Here is a 19,417-nt window from a genome sequence, read left to right on the forward strand (position 1 = left end):
TGGCCTATTATGCTCTCGTAGGGCTAAGAACTATTATTTTCGTACTATGAACCAATTGGTTAACTAAGATGGGACCTACAGCTTAATTGGACTTCCGATCCTCTTATGAATTTCTAGGAAATAAATTTCCATTTCCACCCAGAATGTGCTCATGTTACTCATGTATCTGAAGCAATCAGACTCTGTCATGCTGCGTATCATTTTACTTCTTATTGAGTTAGTAAAATCATATAATTCTTATCAATCTCTGTTCAAACTTCCAGTTTTAAACATGATAAAGTACCAGTATACACCATAAAGATTTCCTCAGTTGAATAAAAATGCATAATATGTGGTATGAAATTCAACAGATACCAGGAGACCATGATTTTCAAAGGGTATTTTGTTATTATGCCTAATCCCGGGAAATAGGTCATACTCGTTTGACACATGGACACTTGATGAACAGTCCACATGGCCCTCCTCCCGAATGCCCAGAAGGCAAAGTGTTGATAACAGTCAAACATGTGTTGTGTGACTGTCCAAAATGTAACCAACAGCGAGTATCAACCTTTGGAAATAAATCGATGGGGGAAATTTTGTCAGAATCTTATACATTTTCAGTTATCCCAATTTTAACATTCATGAGGATGTGTAACTTAATAGACAAAATATAAAACTAAGTCAATAATGAAAATACAAAAGCCCGTAGGGCGTTTAATAAATAAAAAATTAATTTATTCTGAATTTTAATTTTTAATTTTTTGAAATTCCATTTTTATTTTTAATCTTTTTAATTTTTTGTATGTATGGCAACGATGTATTTATGTATTTATGTTTGTATACATGTGTTTCAGTGTAAAAGCATGTTCATTGTACAGTTTTTTCTTTTAAATTTCATTTTCATTCATTCACCATCACGCGAATGACCTATTTGGTCCCAGTTCTAGGCCCATAGCCTAGACCTGGTATTTCAACTTAATCCTTCGGGCCAGCTCTATGAGAGCTGATAGCCAGCTCAGTGGTCTGGTTAAACCATTTTAATAATAAATAAATCTTAAGAAGTATATACACTACTACAACAGACTTAGCTTTAGTATTAAAAGGATAGCTATGAGCATGCGCACTACTACTCAGCCCACGGTGAGTCTAGACCTAATTTAGTTTCTTGCCCGTTAAACACTAGAAACACACACACACACAGTACACTGTTTTAACAGATTGCATAATGGAAAATAATAAATGATTCACTACGTAAGTCCAAGTTTTGCTTGCCCAAAGTTAATGTTTCTAACTTACAGAAATTGTCAAAGAATGCTTTCTGTGAATTTAAAGCCTTTAAAATTTAAAACCTTTTGGATTCAAAATGCTCACTTCTTACCATATTTCCTACACAAAGTTTAATTTACGATAAAGGACATAATACCATAGTATATGCGCCGATCACCTGCCTCCCTCTTACAGCCGTTGTTGAACGACTCCAAACAATTCCTAACGTGTTTTGCCGAAGAGGAAATGCCCGAATCTCTGCTGATATGGAATTTTAAAAAAATTACGTATGCTCTTCTTTTATCAGGATGTGCACATATTTTAAAGTCTTCCATTTTACTCACCATAGTGGACTTGCACCTTGTCCCCTTCCCACAACTTTTGGGAACGATTTATGGTAGCTCTAGGTGAGAGCTTCCATGTTACAGAGAAGTTCCTCCTGCTGGTATGTAGGGATAATGTCTTCTTTTAAACCTCCAGTGACAGTGGCTATTTCCTCCACTTTACAGACGTTGCTAGGAACGGCCACAGAAATTTCTGTCCAAGTAAACTACCGTATAACCTAGGTAATCACTGGAAAACTAAAAGACAGTAATAACTAGGCTTTGCGGCTCCGCTCACGACATCCACAACCCACCAAGGCTTAGTCTCGACTGTCTCGCAGATTCTCGCAGAATCTCGCGTAGTGACGCCTTGAAATCACTTGTTGTCGCAGACACAGTAATACAAAGCATTTCGGTAGAACCGTATACTTGGTGATGTGCAAAGCTACCGGAGTAACCGATCTGCTAACACTGCACAAATTTAAAAGCCGGGGGACATTAGAACAATGGGATATCCCGTGGCAACTGTGAAACTAATTCAAATAGTTGCAAACAAAACGCTTCGTTACCCTGACTGGGGTCGGGTTCCAGTACCAAGTTGAAGACTGGACTTCAGTCTGAGTAAGTTTTGTCTACTTGTAACCTATTCATGTTGGGAAGTACTCGACAGGTAAAAGAAACCTAAGAACAAAGGAAAGAAAATAAGTCAGCACAAAAGAGTTCAAATGCTTCCACTATTTTCGGCCTAAAATCCTTATGTATTTACTGCATAAGCACATTAATTTAATGGCAATGATTCAAGTTCGACATTTTTATTTAGAATAACAAAAGCTAATCATAAATGGCTGAACTTTTATGATGCATTTGAATGTATTTTATTACTTTACATAGAGTATATATTTAATGAATTTAATAAGGCATACTGTTAAATTAGATTTCAGCTTAGACTAGTTTTATTTTGCTCCGTAGAAGTTTGCTTTCCAATTTATTAAAGGTTATGGCTTTTAGGCGTGTTCTGTAGGAATATTTGCTCATTTGTAATAATAAAACTATAATGATGCTTCTCCTTTTGCGATTTATCTTGACGATGTGGAAATAAAAACAGGTCTGAAGAATAATTTGATATATGAGCAATTCACAGTGAGTTAGCGCTGCTATTCCTTGTAGTGGTTGAATCCTATTTAGAGGCTTTCTGAATTCATTCCTGGCCAGTGTACAGTTCAGTTTATTTTTCACTCCCGATAAACAACTTAAAAGGGAACGTTGCCTGTTCTGTCAAGAAAAGTTAACTTGGAAAGGTGCACTTTATTCCTTTCCTTGTCAAATTCCTAGTTTCGAGGTTAATTACTGTCCTTCATTTCGATAGTCATCTCATGTACTTTGATTTACCTGGTTACATGAACTTAGAATCCACAGACAGCAAAACAGAATTCTTATTATTGTACAGTTTTAGAACCTCTATAACTGCAAAGGTTGCCCCAATATCTTCCCGTGTCAAAACACCCAAACTAACCAGCTGTAAGAACAAAAAAAAAAAAAAAAAAAAAAAAGGCAAGAAAAAATTAATCTAAGTCACTGTAAGAAGAGAAGTAAGAATAAGTGGTAAATATGTATTACCTTACAATCTCTGCGGGAATATGAAGCCTGACTGTTGTCACATGATGGATGAAGAGAAATCACTGACATCCTAGCAATTCTCGAGAGCATTACCCAGAACAGCAACACTACAGAACATAGAGTTTACAGCAATGGTATACGTCTCCAAAACCAGACGTGAGCCAGGCAATATTGCCAGTGCCTTGCAGAATTAATAACTATGATCAAAAAGAAAGTTACGCAAGGAAATGAACATTATAGTTCAAAAGCGTAGTCGCTACAGCTGCAGTAAGAACTCTGTGCCTAGTTGAAGGGGATACAGCGATCTTCACTGAAAAGCACGCAAATATTGAGCAGTTTTGTTCATTAGAGTCATTGATAAACCAGCGACGAATGCCCTTAGGGGGATATAGTATATTAGAATTGAGATGCATGAGCACTTTATGAACTTTCAATGTGAAATAGTAAGGAAGGATAGAGTATATCGGGAAAGGCATTAGAATACCAGTAAGCTGGATGAACATTACAGCTGCTGCATGTTCACACAAGGCAGTTTTCGAGGAAAACAGAGGGGATTCGGAGAATAAATTTGCTAGAGGGAGAGAAACATTGAAAGAGGAGGGACAAAAACTATATTTTAAGAAGTTATAAAAGTATTTTTAGTAAGACAGAATACTGAAGTGATAAAGCCCAGTTTTTTTTTTTTTTTTTGGGGGGGGTTGGGGGCGGAATGTCTGAGTAAGAAATGTATCATTGCGACTCTTCCTTAAAGCTCTGCAGGCCATTTTTTTTTTTTCTCGGAGAATCCACTACACTTTACCTCCAAGAGTAACTACAAAGATAACTCTAAAAGAATAAGTTTCTAAAAGGCAAATGCAGTATTTTTGTCTTTGTTCGCTGAGACCTGTTCTCACCCTGTAAGCCTGAAAAAGAATGAAATTCACACATGTACGTATATTAACTTAAACGAACTTGTGTACAATATATTTACTGTACATATATATTTATATATACATTTGTGTGAGCATATATATATAGTATATGTGTATATATATGTATATAGGTGTGTGTATATATAAAGTAGTATATACGAGTATGTGTATATATTTTTATATATACATATATTTATATATATATATATATATATATATATATATATATATATATATAAATATATATATATATATATATATATATATATATATATATATTTACTTTACTGTCAACGACCTTTTCAAAATAATCCACGATTAAAAACCTTTAAGGTGATCCATAAAAAAACCTTAGATGATAATCCATAAAAACCTTTATTGCATGACTTATCACAGGACACTCAAAAGGGAATTGACAAAGATATTTAATAAATAATAAAAGGCGAAAGTGAGAACGTAAACATACAAATGTGTAATCCAGAGCTGCTAAATTAATGACTAAACTGATACCGAGTAAATATTACAAATGATTTTGCATACAGAATAAAAAATATTCAGGAGTTACCGTTCTTGTTCTAAGGTACAAATAGTACACCAAATAAAAGTTTAATGTTAATGGATTATATTACGTACATGAGGAAACTCAGAACGAACAATGCAAAATTTGAGCGTTCGATACACAAACTGATGAATAAACCAAATACGTAAAAAAAAGTTTTGACGAAATAAAAAAAAAACATACTCTGAATAGTTTAATCTTAAAAGGGGAAAAAAAAGTGCAGGTAGATGCTCTCGTCTCTTGACGTAACTCAGAGGGAAGAAGAAGAAGAAGAAGCAGGAATAAACGACACAGGAGATTAACCTGGGTCATATGAACTCTTCTGTAGATCATAAGGTGAAAAGATTGATTTTAGGGTATTTTGAGATGGTTTGGTCATGTGGGAAGAATGGATAACTGAATTTTTCCCCTTCGTGAAGGATTGCATCTCTGATTTATGTTCCCGTTTCATGGAAAAGAAAATTGAAAAGAAATTTGAGTACCTCTCCACCACCCTGAGTACGATCGCAAGATCTGAGCCTGCGGGTTGATTACCGTAACATCTTTTTGTTTACATTAATTACACCTGGTAATAATGTGGATTTTTTGCGAACTTTTTTTTTAAATGAACTGCTAATTACCTATCGCGCTGCCCTGCGTCTACAGGGCGACGCCCTTTATACAAAAAAAGAGAATTCTATGTTTAAGAACAAAAAAAAGTTACTTAAGACTATGTGTCTTTTACAAAATTCGTGTCGCTATCTATGGTTAAATAAGAATGTGAAATTTCAGTAGCAAGTTCAAGAAACCTTTCAAACAGATTTGTCGTATTTTCACTGAACAATTATGATGCTTGGCGATTCTCATGTTGTTCATTTCAAACGTGTAATAATTTTCTAAGCAACAGAAAGAATTACTTCATTATGAATGAAAGCAATACATCGGATTACACCACCACCACCACGTCTTGTCCCATGAAATGCAAATTTCATCTTGATGTTGAAGGCTTCTTTACAAGAACATTTAATTTTGAGTCTACGATTCATTCAATTGTGGCCATTAATTATATTTCCAAGCTAAAACTACACCAAATAAAAATTCGGTTTTCTTGCGTTAAAAGTATTAAAAATAGCATCAAAATTCATTTTCCAGTGTGATCTGCAACACCATTTTTGTCCATCTGAGCTATTAGTTTAAGAAATTCTTGACATTAGTGAACCCCTTGACAGAGAATTTGCCTTTTGTGCTTCGAAGCTCGTTGGTATCAGTTCCGAATCGTTCAGAGCACTGAACCACTTACGTAATGTTGAGGACGCATTTCCTTTCAATAATGCGTTTGCTAATAATTTTGGGCTTATCAGAGTCGGTTGTAAATTGTATGTCAATAAATAACAGACTAAACGAATGATAAATTTATAATAAATAATAATTCCAACAGCAAATTTCTGTGCATGTCAGAATCGAACAAATGTTTCGATACTCTGTAGCAACTCGAAACCGAACACAACGATTGTCATTGTAAGCTTTCTTTAAAAATACCCCATAATTTGAAAGTGCGCTGTGTGTTTTTAGGTATCCCTATCTCAACATTCAATCTGAAAAGCCGGAAAAAACTGTGACAAGGAATTATTGAAATGTGGCTTGATATCAAATGACTGTCGCCATAGTTTCTCCGAAGCTGCTTCGTTTACTGCTCAGGCAACTTCAAGTTCACTGATTCGTGTGAGAAGACGAGACGGTCTTTCATGTCCTTGGCCATGTCCTCTAGGGACTCCATGCCTCCCATCTTCGAGCTGCTGATGTTGGAGCTGAAGGTGGAGGAGGAGGAAGAAGAGAAGCTGGAGGTCGAACTTGAGCTCATGGAGACCTGCAAGGTAGGAAGGAAGTTGTAACACTTCGGTGTTTCACAGTCGGTTTTAAAAGGGCCTTTGCAGCCGTTATTTCCCCAACCCAAATTAGTGGATGCCCACGAATATCATAATCATTAGCTTGATTAGTCGTAAATGACTGCCCTAAAATGGAAAACTGCAGTATCTGCAAAATTTTGGAAATTCAGATATGCCACCTATTGGGCTTGTGAAACACAAAATACACAAGTTACTGCAGTTTCAGAGTGATTCTTCAGTGCTTTCAACGAGTATTTAGGGGATCCCATTTGCAGTATCTGCAAAATCAGTAGTAAGGCAAGGGAAAACTGCAGTATCTGCCATTTTTCTCAGTTTTGTATTTTTGCAGATACTGCAGTCTTCCATTTTACGACAGAATACCTTTCTATGGTTTTGTCTAGACTTTGCGCAATGACTTGAAAAAAAATTATACTGGAGTAATTCTACATTCTTCTCCACTATCACTCAAGTAGCCTTAAATATTTTTGAGTATATGTCCCTGCCGCCCAAGTAATTCACGATTTTCATTACTAAATGACCACGCAGTACTCCCACTGGAATATGCTTCCAGATGTTTTCTACCCAATACCAATAGTTAGACAAACCTAATTTAGCCTTTTATTCCTAACTGGAGCGTGGCATCCTTGCAGACAAGCTTAATGCTGACATAATTTTTATAAAATTGCCATGTTGGAGACGTAACAGTGATCTAAAAAATCCTCACATGAAGGGAAATATGGCACCACTGTAAACAGACACACTGAACTTTTCGTGGCACATTCCCGTCCTGGAAATTTGGCAACAGTGCAGAGAAATCCACCAGTAATGTCCTTTTTATAGAAGATATCTCAGGGACAGCTATTTTACTCCTCTTTGTTCTTTTCACGAAATATGTTAAGGTAACTTATCTCAAATAGGCCTATAAGGAAAAAAATAGAATCTTCGTCATCGAAGTCTATGCTTCATTACAGGTATCTAAATAAAACTGATTATAAAATTTAGTAAAAAATAACATGTTTTTACATCGAAAAAATACTGTCCCCTTCATGTGCTCAAATCATAACCTGATGACGGGATTGTCAACAAAAGCATTCACAGAAAATATTTTACTGTACCTCCATTCATATTATCTTTCTTCCATCTTCCTCTCCACCCTCTCCTAACAATTATTTCAAAGTGCGACTGCGAGGTTTTCCTCCTGTTACACCTTTCAAACATACCTACTCTCCCCCCGTAGAGGGGTAGTCCCCGTCAGTGCACTTTACGCGGTGCACTGTAGGCATTACTAAAGGTCTTTGCAGCGTCCCTTCAGCCCCTAGCTGCAACACCTTTCATTCCTTTTACTGAGCTTCCATTCATATTCCCTTTCTTCCATCTTGCTATCCACCCTCTCCTAACAATTATTTCATTGTGCAACTGCGAGGTTTTCCTCCTGTTACACCTTTCAAACCTTTCTACTCTCAATTTTCCTTTCAGCGCTGAATGACCTCATAGGCCCCAGTGCTTGGCCTTGGTCTCAGTTCTATATACTCGAGAAAATATTTACCTTTTTGGTGGATGTCATGGATGAGGAAGAGGTGGCTGAGGCAGATGAAGATTGCTGGAAGGAGGATGACTGCTGGACGGAGGAACTGCTCTGGGTGACGGCGCCGCTAGGATTGGGGGCGTCGCCTTCCTGCAGAGGAGAGAAGACATCGGGTTTAGGTGACGAAAGACTCACGTGATAGAGTGTTTAAAAGTTCCCTTGAATAAAATAGAAACGTCTGCCTACATCTCGTGTGCAAGTATACATAAGACGATTTGTGCTGCTACATGAGAAAGAAAATTATTAATTTATTATAATTATAAAATTCAAGAAAATACTGTTAATTGTCTTAAAATCCAAAGATAAAAATCCACAGTAATATATATATATATATATATATATATATATATATATATATATATATATATACATATATACTGATAGATATATACAGTAGACAGATAGATATTTAGATAGATGTATAGATATTGCAAGGACCAGAAGAATGTATAATCTATATACAGTATCATAGTGGATATCTTCGACCAATTATTATTATTATATTATTATTATTATTATTATTATTATTATTATTATTATTATTATTATTATTATTATTATCTTACCCTCTTTGGAGCCTTGATAGTGAGAACACCGTCCTTGGAGAGAGCAGTGGAGACGAGGTCGATGTTGGCCACCTGTGGCAGGGTGAATTCCTTGTAGAAGGATTTCGACGACATTGAAGAACCATCTTCGGATTTCTGCAAGAGAATTAACACGATAAGCAAAAGACCCCCCAAAATAACACAGACAACAAATAAAAAACTTCCAGAGAAATAGTAGTAAAACTGACACAATGATCATTATGAACTACGTAAGAAAAAGTATCACAAACTGACAGAACATATTTTTGAAGTTTGCGGGGGAAGGGAGTCTTTTCAGTTAACTAGCCTCTAATTTCATTCTTTATCCTTGAATTTCATAAAGAAGCCTTCAGGCTTCACTGGGCATTTAGAGATATCGCGAATAATACTAAATACCATTTTTAAACCAGTGCTAATTTATCTATTTTTGAACTTAAGGTTGCACCGCAAATTGTATGCCATCTCAATATAATTGATACAAAAATCATCTCCCTTTCTGTTTATCAAGCAGTCATTTAGATGAAACCAAAAAAGGACAAGTGAAAGCAAAAAATACCGTGCAGGACTTACGATGAAAATTTGACCTCTCTTTTTCCAGCAGCATCGCGACCAAAATCAACAACGCGATTTAATTTTTCTCCCCCGTCCCATTGCCTACTTTAATTAAAAGAAAAATAGTAAAGAACTCGAATTACCTTTTCGTATTTCCCTTCTACGACCACTCTGTCGTCAACTACACGCACTTGCAACTCGTTGGGGTTGAAGTCTTTCACGTCCATGACAGCCTGAGAAGAAGAAGAAGATCGTTATTGTTGTGCCAGCAAGGGATCGTACTCCTACGAACAGCTCACATTATTTTCACCGTTAGCATAAACGAAATGGATAATATATCTCTCAAGGGGAACTCACCGAAAAGTTGCCATCCTTCTCTGTGATCTGGAGAGCCTGGGACGCGTAGAGGTCCTCATCGATTTTGCTGGATCTGATTTTGCTGTAGAGATCACGGCAGGCTACTCGGGACCCGCCGTCGACCTGTGATGTTGAAAAGAACGTACGTCTAAATCTTGGCTGATTTATTTTGAGTAGTTAATGGCGTCAGTTAGAACACAACTTAAGAACACTACTCAGACCTGCTTAGAGCATTTTACAGGGTACTGAACAGTTAAAGTGAAGCCAGACCTTTTTACACCTAGGGAAGGAAAACTGTATATAATTTCATGTAGGATGTTTATTTTTTTTCTCCTTTTTTGAGAATAATGAAGCATGCTTGCTAAACTGTCCGCCTAGCAAAGATAATATAGAAACATTCGGCGGATAAATAAATAAATCAATGAATAACTAAAAAAATAAATAAGTAAATAAATGAAATATAAACAGCAATTTAACAGTATCCGGCAGACGAACTGAAAGTGGAGAGTTTTGGCTGACCTTGAGACCCTGGTCGTCAAACTTGTCGAGGATACTCTGCATGGCCTTGTCGAACTCCTCCCATGACTCCTTGAAGAAGGAGTCGTCCAGGAAGGACTCGCGTTTGACGATGCTCAGGGACTTGGAGGATGACATTATGGACGATTTGAATCCTGTGGGAAAACAGAAGAATTAAGAAAAATTAGAATGACTGATGCTGGCGTCAGGACGACGGAACATAAGACTGTTGCTAAGCGAATATTTACGACTGGGCAGTATGATATTTCAGTGACAAAAAGACGAAGAGACGGATACATGAAGACAGAGAGGATAAACAGATATAGACAGGAAAACAAATGTAATAAAAAACTGCAGTAATATGCAAAATCAAACACCGTATTCAACTACAGCTTAACAACAAAGAAAAAAGGTCTCTAGCAAAGAAAGTAGCTACTTAACAAAAACAAAATAATTACACAACAACAAATAAAGTAAAGAATAAGAAAGTACAGTCAAGTAAAAAATACGAACTAATGAAAAAAAAAAAAAAAAAAAAAAAAGAAGCGAGCCCGCTTAGCAACTCTAACAAGGGGGGGATTTGAGAACGCCTGCCAGAAACGCTGAAATGTATCCTCGTCACCTTCGAGTGAATAAGGAGAAAGCAATGTGGGTTCCGGCCATCATCATTTTCCTTGTAGCGGTGATGGTGATGATGATAATGAAAATAGTGATGAAAATGCACCTTTCATAGGAGACTTTTGGAAAAAATACATGAAATTCCTGCATATTTATAACAAAATTCCATTGTACACTATATACCCTTTCGAGGTGGAGGCTCCAGAAGGCACTACCCCTCAAACTGTAAGCAAGAATTTTGGGGTACAGTTGCTAACCCATGCTCATCTCCACCCTAACTACAATCCACCACAATCGACTAACTACCGAATAATTAATAAAATCCACTTTTGATGGAAGTTTATATAACAAAATTCCTAAACTCCTGCATATTTATAACAAAATTCCACTGTACACTATATACCCAATCAAGATGGGGGATCCAGAAGGAACTACCCCTCAAGCTGTTAGCAAGAATTTTTGGGTACAGTTGATAAACCCCCCATGCCCATCTCCACCCTAACTACAATCCATCACAATCGACTAACTACTAAATAACCAATTCATTACGCAGATCAGCAGAGATACAGGAATTTTGGAGTAAAGTTGATAAACGCATGCCCTTTACCATCCATGCTGCAATCTACCACAATCGACTGGCTACCATATGCATAATTCACTGCTTAAGCCAATATGACGTATAATGAATTTCATGAATGGATAGAGAATCGAATAGGACCAATCACTATGAGGCAGGCATCATAACCACTAGACCACGGGTGAGAGTGAATAAATATATATATATATATATATATATATATATATATATATATATATATATATATATATATATATATACGGCTGATGCAGGTCATGGTACGCCATAACAAGACCGTCTCTGCCAACGCTTTTTTTTTATTTTTTGACACGGATCAATCGTTGTCGTGTGACGCCAAAATATCAACATCTCTAAACAATTTCTGCCAGCAGTATAACTGAAATATAGAAGACATTAAATATGACAAATGTATAAATGGTAATAAATGTCATTTATACCAACACTGATAATTTTCTGATTATGAACGGTATTAAAAAAAAACAAATATATATATATATATATATATATATATATATATATATATATATATATATATATATATCATAAAGGAATAAAATTATTCTGATGTTACTTCTTCCCCAATAGTAATCTGAGAGGCGATGTCACTCTCCGAGACTTGAGAACTCGCTAATGAGCAAATCAAAGTTTTCATAATTTTTTTTATTTGCTTCTGTGCGTTTCTCAAATGAATTCACGTTCATCTCTTGACTTTTTAAAACTACATAGGACTGACAACTTACGCGCAGACACAATATAGCATAAATATGATTTCTTTCGGCCCGTTTTCGGAAGACGGTTTGAAGACAACATTTAGGCCCTGTAGGCTTAGTAAACCAGAATTCTAAACAAGGCTTCTTAAACAGTGACTCATCGACATCTGCTCTTACGAGTTGGTATATATCCCAGGTCAAGCTACAACAACAGCAACATCAATGCTTATACATAATACGGTTCGAAAACCATTAAAATAAAATAATTTATAGTTTAATCTGACATGGTACTATCACGGGGTCTTGCTCCTTGCGCAGCTAGCGGGAAACATGAGAAAAGAACACGGGAAGGAAGTAAACACTTCATCCCTTTGATTTCAGTCTTTTATCCAAATAATCAGCTTCTGTGGCATACGAACAACAGAATTCCCCTAGTCAGATCATCCAGAACACTGCCAACAGCTCAGAAAAAGATCTGCAGAGCGATAAAAAAAAAAAACTTTCTGTACTTAGCACGGTGGGTCACCAACTGCTGCAGTTGAGCATTCGTCTGCGCTTGCATGTAGGATCATATGCATCTAGTGCGATGCATGACGTGAATAAGAACATAACTATTTCATGAACACGACAATACAATGAGTCAACGGGGATTTGGCTGTACTAAGTGTCATCTTTGCCAAGATCATTCTCTCTGTCTCTCTCTCTCTCTCTCTCTCTTCCCAGATCAAAGATTTATGCATTCTTATGTGCATAAATATAACACTTGCTTGGACGCAAACGCATAAAAATGAGTGATTTAATGGCCCCCACACAGTGCGACATCAAACTGTCACTTGGGCTTAGGATATCCTAATTAAACACTGAGAAACTAGCAGCCAAATCACACAATTTACAAAGCTACGTAACCGGTCATATCATTAACTCGTAAATGTTCTAAGTTTATACAATCGCGTATGTCCAGGCAAATTACTCCTAATACAAAGAAAACGGGTCACCTTAAATGCCCTTAATTAACGACGCCAGTTACCAGTCCAGTTTAGGAAACTTCGATCGGCGCCACGTCTCAGGTCATGACAGCAGAGCAGCTGTGAGCAGTGCAGTAGTTTCGCCCATTTCTAAAAGTGACAAACACCTGCCACTCGTGAGGGGAAGGTGAGAAATCAAGCCCCCTTTGTGCGCCCGAGCTGTTCCTCGAAAAGAAGGCTATCATCTTCGCAGATCGATTGAAGGTCTGTGACCCCAGAGAAAGGTATATTTACTTACATCAAAGGGGGTAAGTAATACGCTTGAATGTGCAATTTTTTTTTTTTAATGCAGTAGCCGACGAAGTGACGTGCAATCTATTGTTCGTGTATAGCTTTTGCCAAATGTTTACAGTTAGATAGGAGACGGCAATATAACTGGTTGCTGGCAGTATATTTAATTTAGCGATAAGTGTGTTGTTTCATGGTACTAAATTATCAACACAGAGAGAGAGAGAGAGAGAGAGAGAGAGAGAGAGAGAGAGAGAGAGAGAGAGAGAGAGGCGTGTAAACGAATTGCTGCAATCAGCCATCCATTACCAAGATAAAATTCGTAATTTAAAGCATTTGGGGACAGTAACACCATCCATGTGTGCCAGGAACACACGCGCGCACACACACACACGCAAACACAATATAACCCCCGAAATGGGAAGCGTCTGCAAACCCTCTACCTTTGAAATTTCTTCCCCCAACCCACTGTCGCGAAATCCCTGAGCCTGACACTCGCTAGTTAACGGGTTGTAAACGATCTAACAACCGCTTAGGCTCGTGCAAAATAGGAGAGACACGTCTGTAACAGGAGAGGGCCAAAATGTCAGCTCAAGTGGATTTCTAAAAGCGTCGCAGTCATCTCTCTCTCTCTCTCTCTCTCTCTCTCTCTCTCTCTCTTTACAGCTGTTGCTGAAGGTCGTGAAATATGGAAGAGACAGTTAGGTGAGGCACAGACGATGACACATGTTTACAGGGACAATATATCGTTCTGCTGAAATACACGTCATATTTACTTTATCCTTCTCTTTCAAAGGGATAATATTTTTATCGTGATTATGCCTTATTAACGTTAAAAGCATTTCTCCTTTAAAGATATTAATAACAGCCTGCGAGGATCATGTGATTTGTTAATTCTTGAATGACTGGATTAACAAGAGGTCTTCTTATAAGGTCATCCATCATCCTGACACAGTCCCATCGCTAAACCAGGGCAACGAAAGGGTGAATTTGATTAGAGAAATGCCACGGAAATTAGATGAGGGCAGCTCAGCACACACTGCTTTCTCGTGGTGTGGAACTTTATCGTTCTATCATTTCTGTTTAGTTATGCTGCGTCCAATCATTTAGTACAAAAAAAAAAAAAAAAAGGTATAGTGATTCATGTTGTACCACAAACTGACGTCACAAATTCTATGGGCAACGATGCCAACAAAAACAAAACACTCAACATGGAAATTTGGCAAGTGTAGCAAAAAACCCCACGAGTCAAATGAACGTAACCAGAGAAATAAGCGTTCAAAGGTCTCCTAGACCCATCGTCCCAACCGAACACACGCACCAACAACCTTGGCCATTTATTATTCATAGCATCTCGGCCGAAGTGTTAAAATTCATTCCACTTCATTTGGACCTCTTATCTGCATCCGTGGGAGGACTTAAGGGTTCATCACTCAGAGGTTCCGATATTCATCATTCTGTCAACGGAAAACTATCGGTAGACAGCTGAGGTTATAAATGCGTTCCTTCCAAACGAGAGAAATTAAACGACCCTTGGTTCTCTTGGTTGACTTTTGTTTTCTTTAAATTATTTTCTTTTTTCAGCAACATTTGATGAAGCGTTTTCTTAGTTAACCTTTATATTTTTTATGGGGGATGCGTGGGTGGGTGGCAGAGATAAATTTTATTTTCGTTTTGTGCATAATGCTCTCTACTTTCCTCATTTTAGCTTTTTGTAATATCTATGAAGTAGGTAGGATATACAATTTACGCTGAAGGCCAAGCACTCTGACCTATGAGGTCATTCAGCGCTGAAAGGAAAATTGATTGAAAGTCAAAGGTTACAAAGGCGTAACTCGTAACACGAGGAAAACCTCGCTGTTAACGCTATGAAACAATTGTCAGAAGAGGGTGGAAAATAACACGGAAAAAAGAATATGAAAGGAGGTACTGTAAAAGGAATGAAAGGGGTTGCATCTAGGGGCCGAAGGAACGCTGCAAAGAACCCTTTTTAGTAATGCCTACAGTGCACCGCGCGTGAGGTGCGCTGACGGCGCTACCCCCTACGGTGGTTTCCAACTGAACACTCGTTATCATAGCCATGATCCACCTGCTCCTCTTCACCTCCATGTATTCATCAATTATTTTTATCCATTTCGTCACTTTTCCCTTACAAAATCATCTTCCTTTTTCTCAATAATCCATCCACAGTTTTCTTCCATTCACCAAACCGTAGACCCTAATAACCGCCCACCTTTACACCACATTCAATCCCTCTCCCCCCTCCCACCTCCCCCAGAGAACCGCCGTAAATAAAGGTTTGTTTTCAAAACACGAGTACATGAGAAATATCCATTTATCCACCATGTCACATTTGAAGAGCTATTTATTATTGCGAATCATCACTCTTACTCCACACACCCGTAAACAGACTGAGAGCTTGTTTTATAAACAAATGCAGGCACTTGTAAACAAATTCCTTAACCTCTCACTCCTAAACCGGTAAAAATAAATAAGTTAAAATATTTCTGAAAAACTACCGATGACCTGAGTCGAATGTCTTTAAATGAACCTGACAATCTGGACGTTAAAAAAAAGGAAGTTAAATTGGAAATGAGAAAAATAATCATATAAAACATACCTTGTTCGGTTGTTTCATGCTATTTCCACTCTCATTATTCTCTAAGTTGACCGTCTAAAATAATGCCTGTTAGCCAGAACATGAATAATTCTGCGTTCGTGAAAATTAAAATGGACGTGATGATTTTGACGTAAAAATGGAAGTAAAATTGGAAATAACACAATTATATAAGATGAAATTTGTTCAGTTCTTTAATGCAATTATCAATTTCATTTTCTGATGTAAACGTCCAAAAGAAAATGACTTATCCCGAAAAAGAATAATTCTCCATCCGTGAAAGTGGAACCGCAATAAAAAAAAAAGTTTGAAGAGAAAAGGACGTGTTCAATTATGACAAACTTGTTTCTTTGCAAAAACGAGCAGGCGAACGGAACTATCGTCGTGTTTGTTTATTTTACCCCATAAAAAAAAATTGGTGGGGAAGAAACTGGATGAATACGAGAAAGTAACGTGCCATAGTTTAATTTTAATTTCTAGAGTAAGGAATATGTAAGTGGTAAAGTCTTGAGCAGAAAGGAAGTCTTTCAGAAGTCAAGAAAAATTTCATTTATCTAGCCAATGAACACACGTGTGTGTGTGTGTATATATATATATATATATATATATATATATATATATATATATATATATATATATATATATATATATATATATCTCGTTTATTCACTCCAGTTTTCCATTTTATAATGAATGTCACATTTATTCACATACAAAAGTTTGGGTAAAAAGCAGCATGACAATAAGCTTTTGGGTATTAAAAGTGTGAATATCTTTCTTTTCCTCTGTTTATCATAAACTTGTTTCCATCGTTTTTCTCTCTCTGCCTCGTTCTTCCGGTTTACGAAGTAAAGCTGTGCATAGTAAATGAACTTATTTCTCTCTGTACTCAGCATTTCGTATTTTCGCCAATCTTTTCCCAAAACCTCTTCTTCCTTTGTATATTTTTACTCTTTCTTCAAGGCGTTAATTTCTAAACATTCTTCTGAAGTAGGATTCAAAACCTTTCCTTTACCCGCGATGCTCATTAAAGCCCGATTTACGACGTCTGTAGAAGTAATGCTTCTCTGAACTGGAAAATTAGCTCCAGTGATAAGCATTATTACAGCTGCGTGGAGATCGTACCCTAATTACTCGAGCGACTTAAAAATCAAAGTAAGCTTAAAATACGAATCATTTTAGACAAGTTATAAGAGAAATAAAGATGAAATTTGTATTTTTCCTAACATACGAACCTACGCCTTCATATAATAGATTCCCGTGCTCTTCACGTGACTCGGCTGCCTGTAGACTCGTTTTACTGATGACCACCAAAAAATTAGGCTTGTATAAACGAGCAAAAACCCACTTGGTCGTTACTTTGGTGTATATATAAGTTGTGGATATAGATCGAATTCTATATAAACTTCTATCCAGACGCTCCAGAATGTTTCTCAAATAAGAGGAGGTCAGGCGCGAAAGGGAAGGCAAACAAATGAACAGCACTAAATGGAGTCCCAGACAGGAAGATGAAAGACTTCAGTCTCTTCTCACAAGGTTCGAACCTCTCTAAAATTACCTCATCTCTACGTAGGTCTCTCTCCGGTCCTTCCCTCCCTCCCACTCTCCTCACCACCCTCAACGACCGGTCCCAACGAGTTTTGGATCTTCATATGATATCGTTAAATCATCAGGTTACAGGTGATCTCACCATAGATCAAAGGGAAACATAGGCTTGCTGACATTCGTCGAAACTTTAAAAAAAAAACCTGGTCGTCAGGGTAACTCTATCCTCATGTATGTTTATTAAATCCGTTTTGTTTATGGTACTTTCTTTGGCTTCATGTTGGAATTTAATTTATGACTTCTGTATTTTTAAGTTTTCGTTAACTAGGAAATTACATTTTTTTTATTTTTTTATAAAAGACCTCAAGTCGTCATATTTAGTGTTAACCAAACCGTTAATGAACTACATTTTCTGTTGCTTTCCTCTGTGTAACAATTTGACGGCTAACTTATGTATTCTTTTCCATCAAAAGCGAAAAGCGAGTGGTGATAAAGTTAACCGTAGTCGTCGTCTGTTTTATTTCCACATAAGTCTACAGGATATTTCTTGTTTCTGTTAAGCTGTATTTCTACAGACCTTGTTCGTTTCTCTTGTGTTGCAGGCTAATTCTTATTTTCGACTGCTAATTATATTGTGCATCTAAAATCAAGGAGTAAGGTTTGGTCATAAAATTGCTGATATAAAGGTAATAAAGTTAATATTTTAGTTTTACAGAAAATATTTTCTTTGTTGGGTATCTACAAACTGTCAAATATGTTTATTCAACATCAAAATTTCCTGAACAAAGTTCAAAGTAAATTCACGGGAATAAAAATATAGGTATGTTCATATCACTCGGGGCTACAGCAAATCACGATTTGACATAATACTTGTCAGGTCTTCTAAGATAAGATCAGACAGGCTATGTTCAAGACTTTTCCGATACAATCTTGACAGATATTCTTCACGTTTCTCTGATAAAAAAAGACTTCTGGTCCCACGTGCATGCAGAAAACTATCAACGGAGAGAGAGAGAGAGACTGACTTAAAGAGCAAAAGAGTGGACGAAGAATGACTCCGGTGTTATTTATAATACGCCGAACAACTCAAACCGGAAATGTGACGTGCTTCCTTTTGCAGAACGTACTTGGTGTTTACTAGATAACAGACTGTCTGTGTCTGACCGGAAGTGAGCATTAACATCCGGAAACCACACACGCATACACACACAGAGTGGGGGAGATTACTTTATGTGAGGAAAGAAAGCTTTATGGAGATGAAAATATAAAGATTCAGAGTAACGTGGCAAACAGACAAGAATCCCGAGGTTTTTTCACGTTGCCACAAGTCGTAATACCGGTTAATAAAACCTAGTGAATGCGGTTCTGTCGCCACAAGGCTTTAAATAACTCTAAACACACTCACTCTCTCACACACACATACAAACACCATCCCTCTCCGCAGCTGGCCTCAAGAAGAGGAACTCTTTCGCAAAACTCCGAGCTGTAACAGAAGAATGGTATACAACCCTTGACGCCGGTTGAGCCCCGCTCATTGGTCAAATTTGAGAGAGAAAGATTACGTCATCGTCCAAACTGACATGCACTCACTCAGCTCTGTGAGTTATGTTGTTTGCGATTTTCCTCAAAGCATGTGATCGACCACCGGTCAGCTATTCCGACTGTTCATATTGAATGGATTTAACTCTAACAGAAATAATTGCTCCGAAGAAAAATATAAGTTTATAATAGTCTCTTTATCATCTAGACATCGTCTGCTATCTAATAATTTTGATTTGTTAGACTAAGGAAATTATCGTTTAGATCGTCAGCAGTACATCGTTTTCTACTTTCAAGTTATTTTGCATCGGACCGAATGACCAAAGGCAGGCCGTGAGATGCCAGTAACATGCTACAAATAAGGCATACAATGCTACCACTATTAAAACACTGGGTGACTAAGTACGAGAACTATTTTCA

General features: G+C 37.1%; 1 protein-coding gene across 3 annotated transcripts in view; it reads right to left on the minus strand.

The window, feature by feature from the left end:
* Positions 1 to 4,455: 4,455 nt before the first annotated feature.
* Positions 4,456 to 19,417, minus strand: part of LOC136833166 (protein lethal(2)essential for life-like) — a 34,976-nt gene continuing 20,014 nt past the window's right edge. For all 3 annotated transcript variants that reach the window (XM_067094885.1, XM_067094886.1, XM_067094883.1), the window contains 6 exons: positions 10,121 to 10,272; positions 9,602 to 9,724; positions 9,388 to 9,477; positions 8,675 to 8,809; positions 8,070 to 8,198; positions 4,456 to 6,504 (listed from right to left, as the gene is read on the minus strand). In XM_067094885.1, coding sequence (XP_066950986.1) covers positions 6,325 to 6,504; positions 8,070 to 8,198; positions 8,675 to 8,809; positions 9,388 to 9,477; positions 9,602 to 9,724; positions 10,121 to 10,272 — 809 coding nt within the window. In that variant the 3' untranslated portion in view covers positions 4,456 to 6,324. The remainder of the gene's footprint in view (positions 6,505 to 8,069; positions 8,199 to 8,674; positions 8,810 to 9,387; positions 9,478 to 9,601; positions 9,725 to 10,120; positions 10,273 to 19,417) is intronic.

Source organism: Macrobrachium rosenbergii, chromosome 51 (assembly GCF_040412425.1).
Source record: "Macrobrachium rosenbergii isolate ZJJX-2024 chromosome 51, ASM4041242v1, whole genome shotgun sequence".
In the NCBI taxonomy this organism is placed as follows: domain Eukaryota; kingdom Metazoa; phylum Arthropoda; class Malacostraca; order Decapoda; family Palaemonidae; genus Macrobrachium; species Macrobrachium rosenbergii.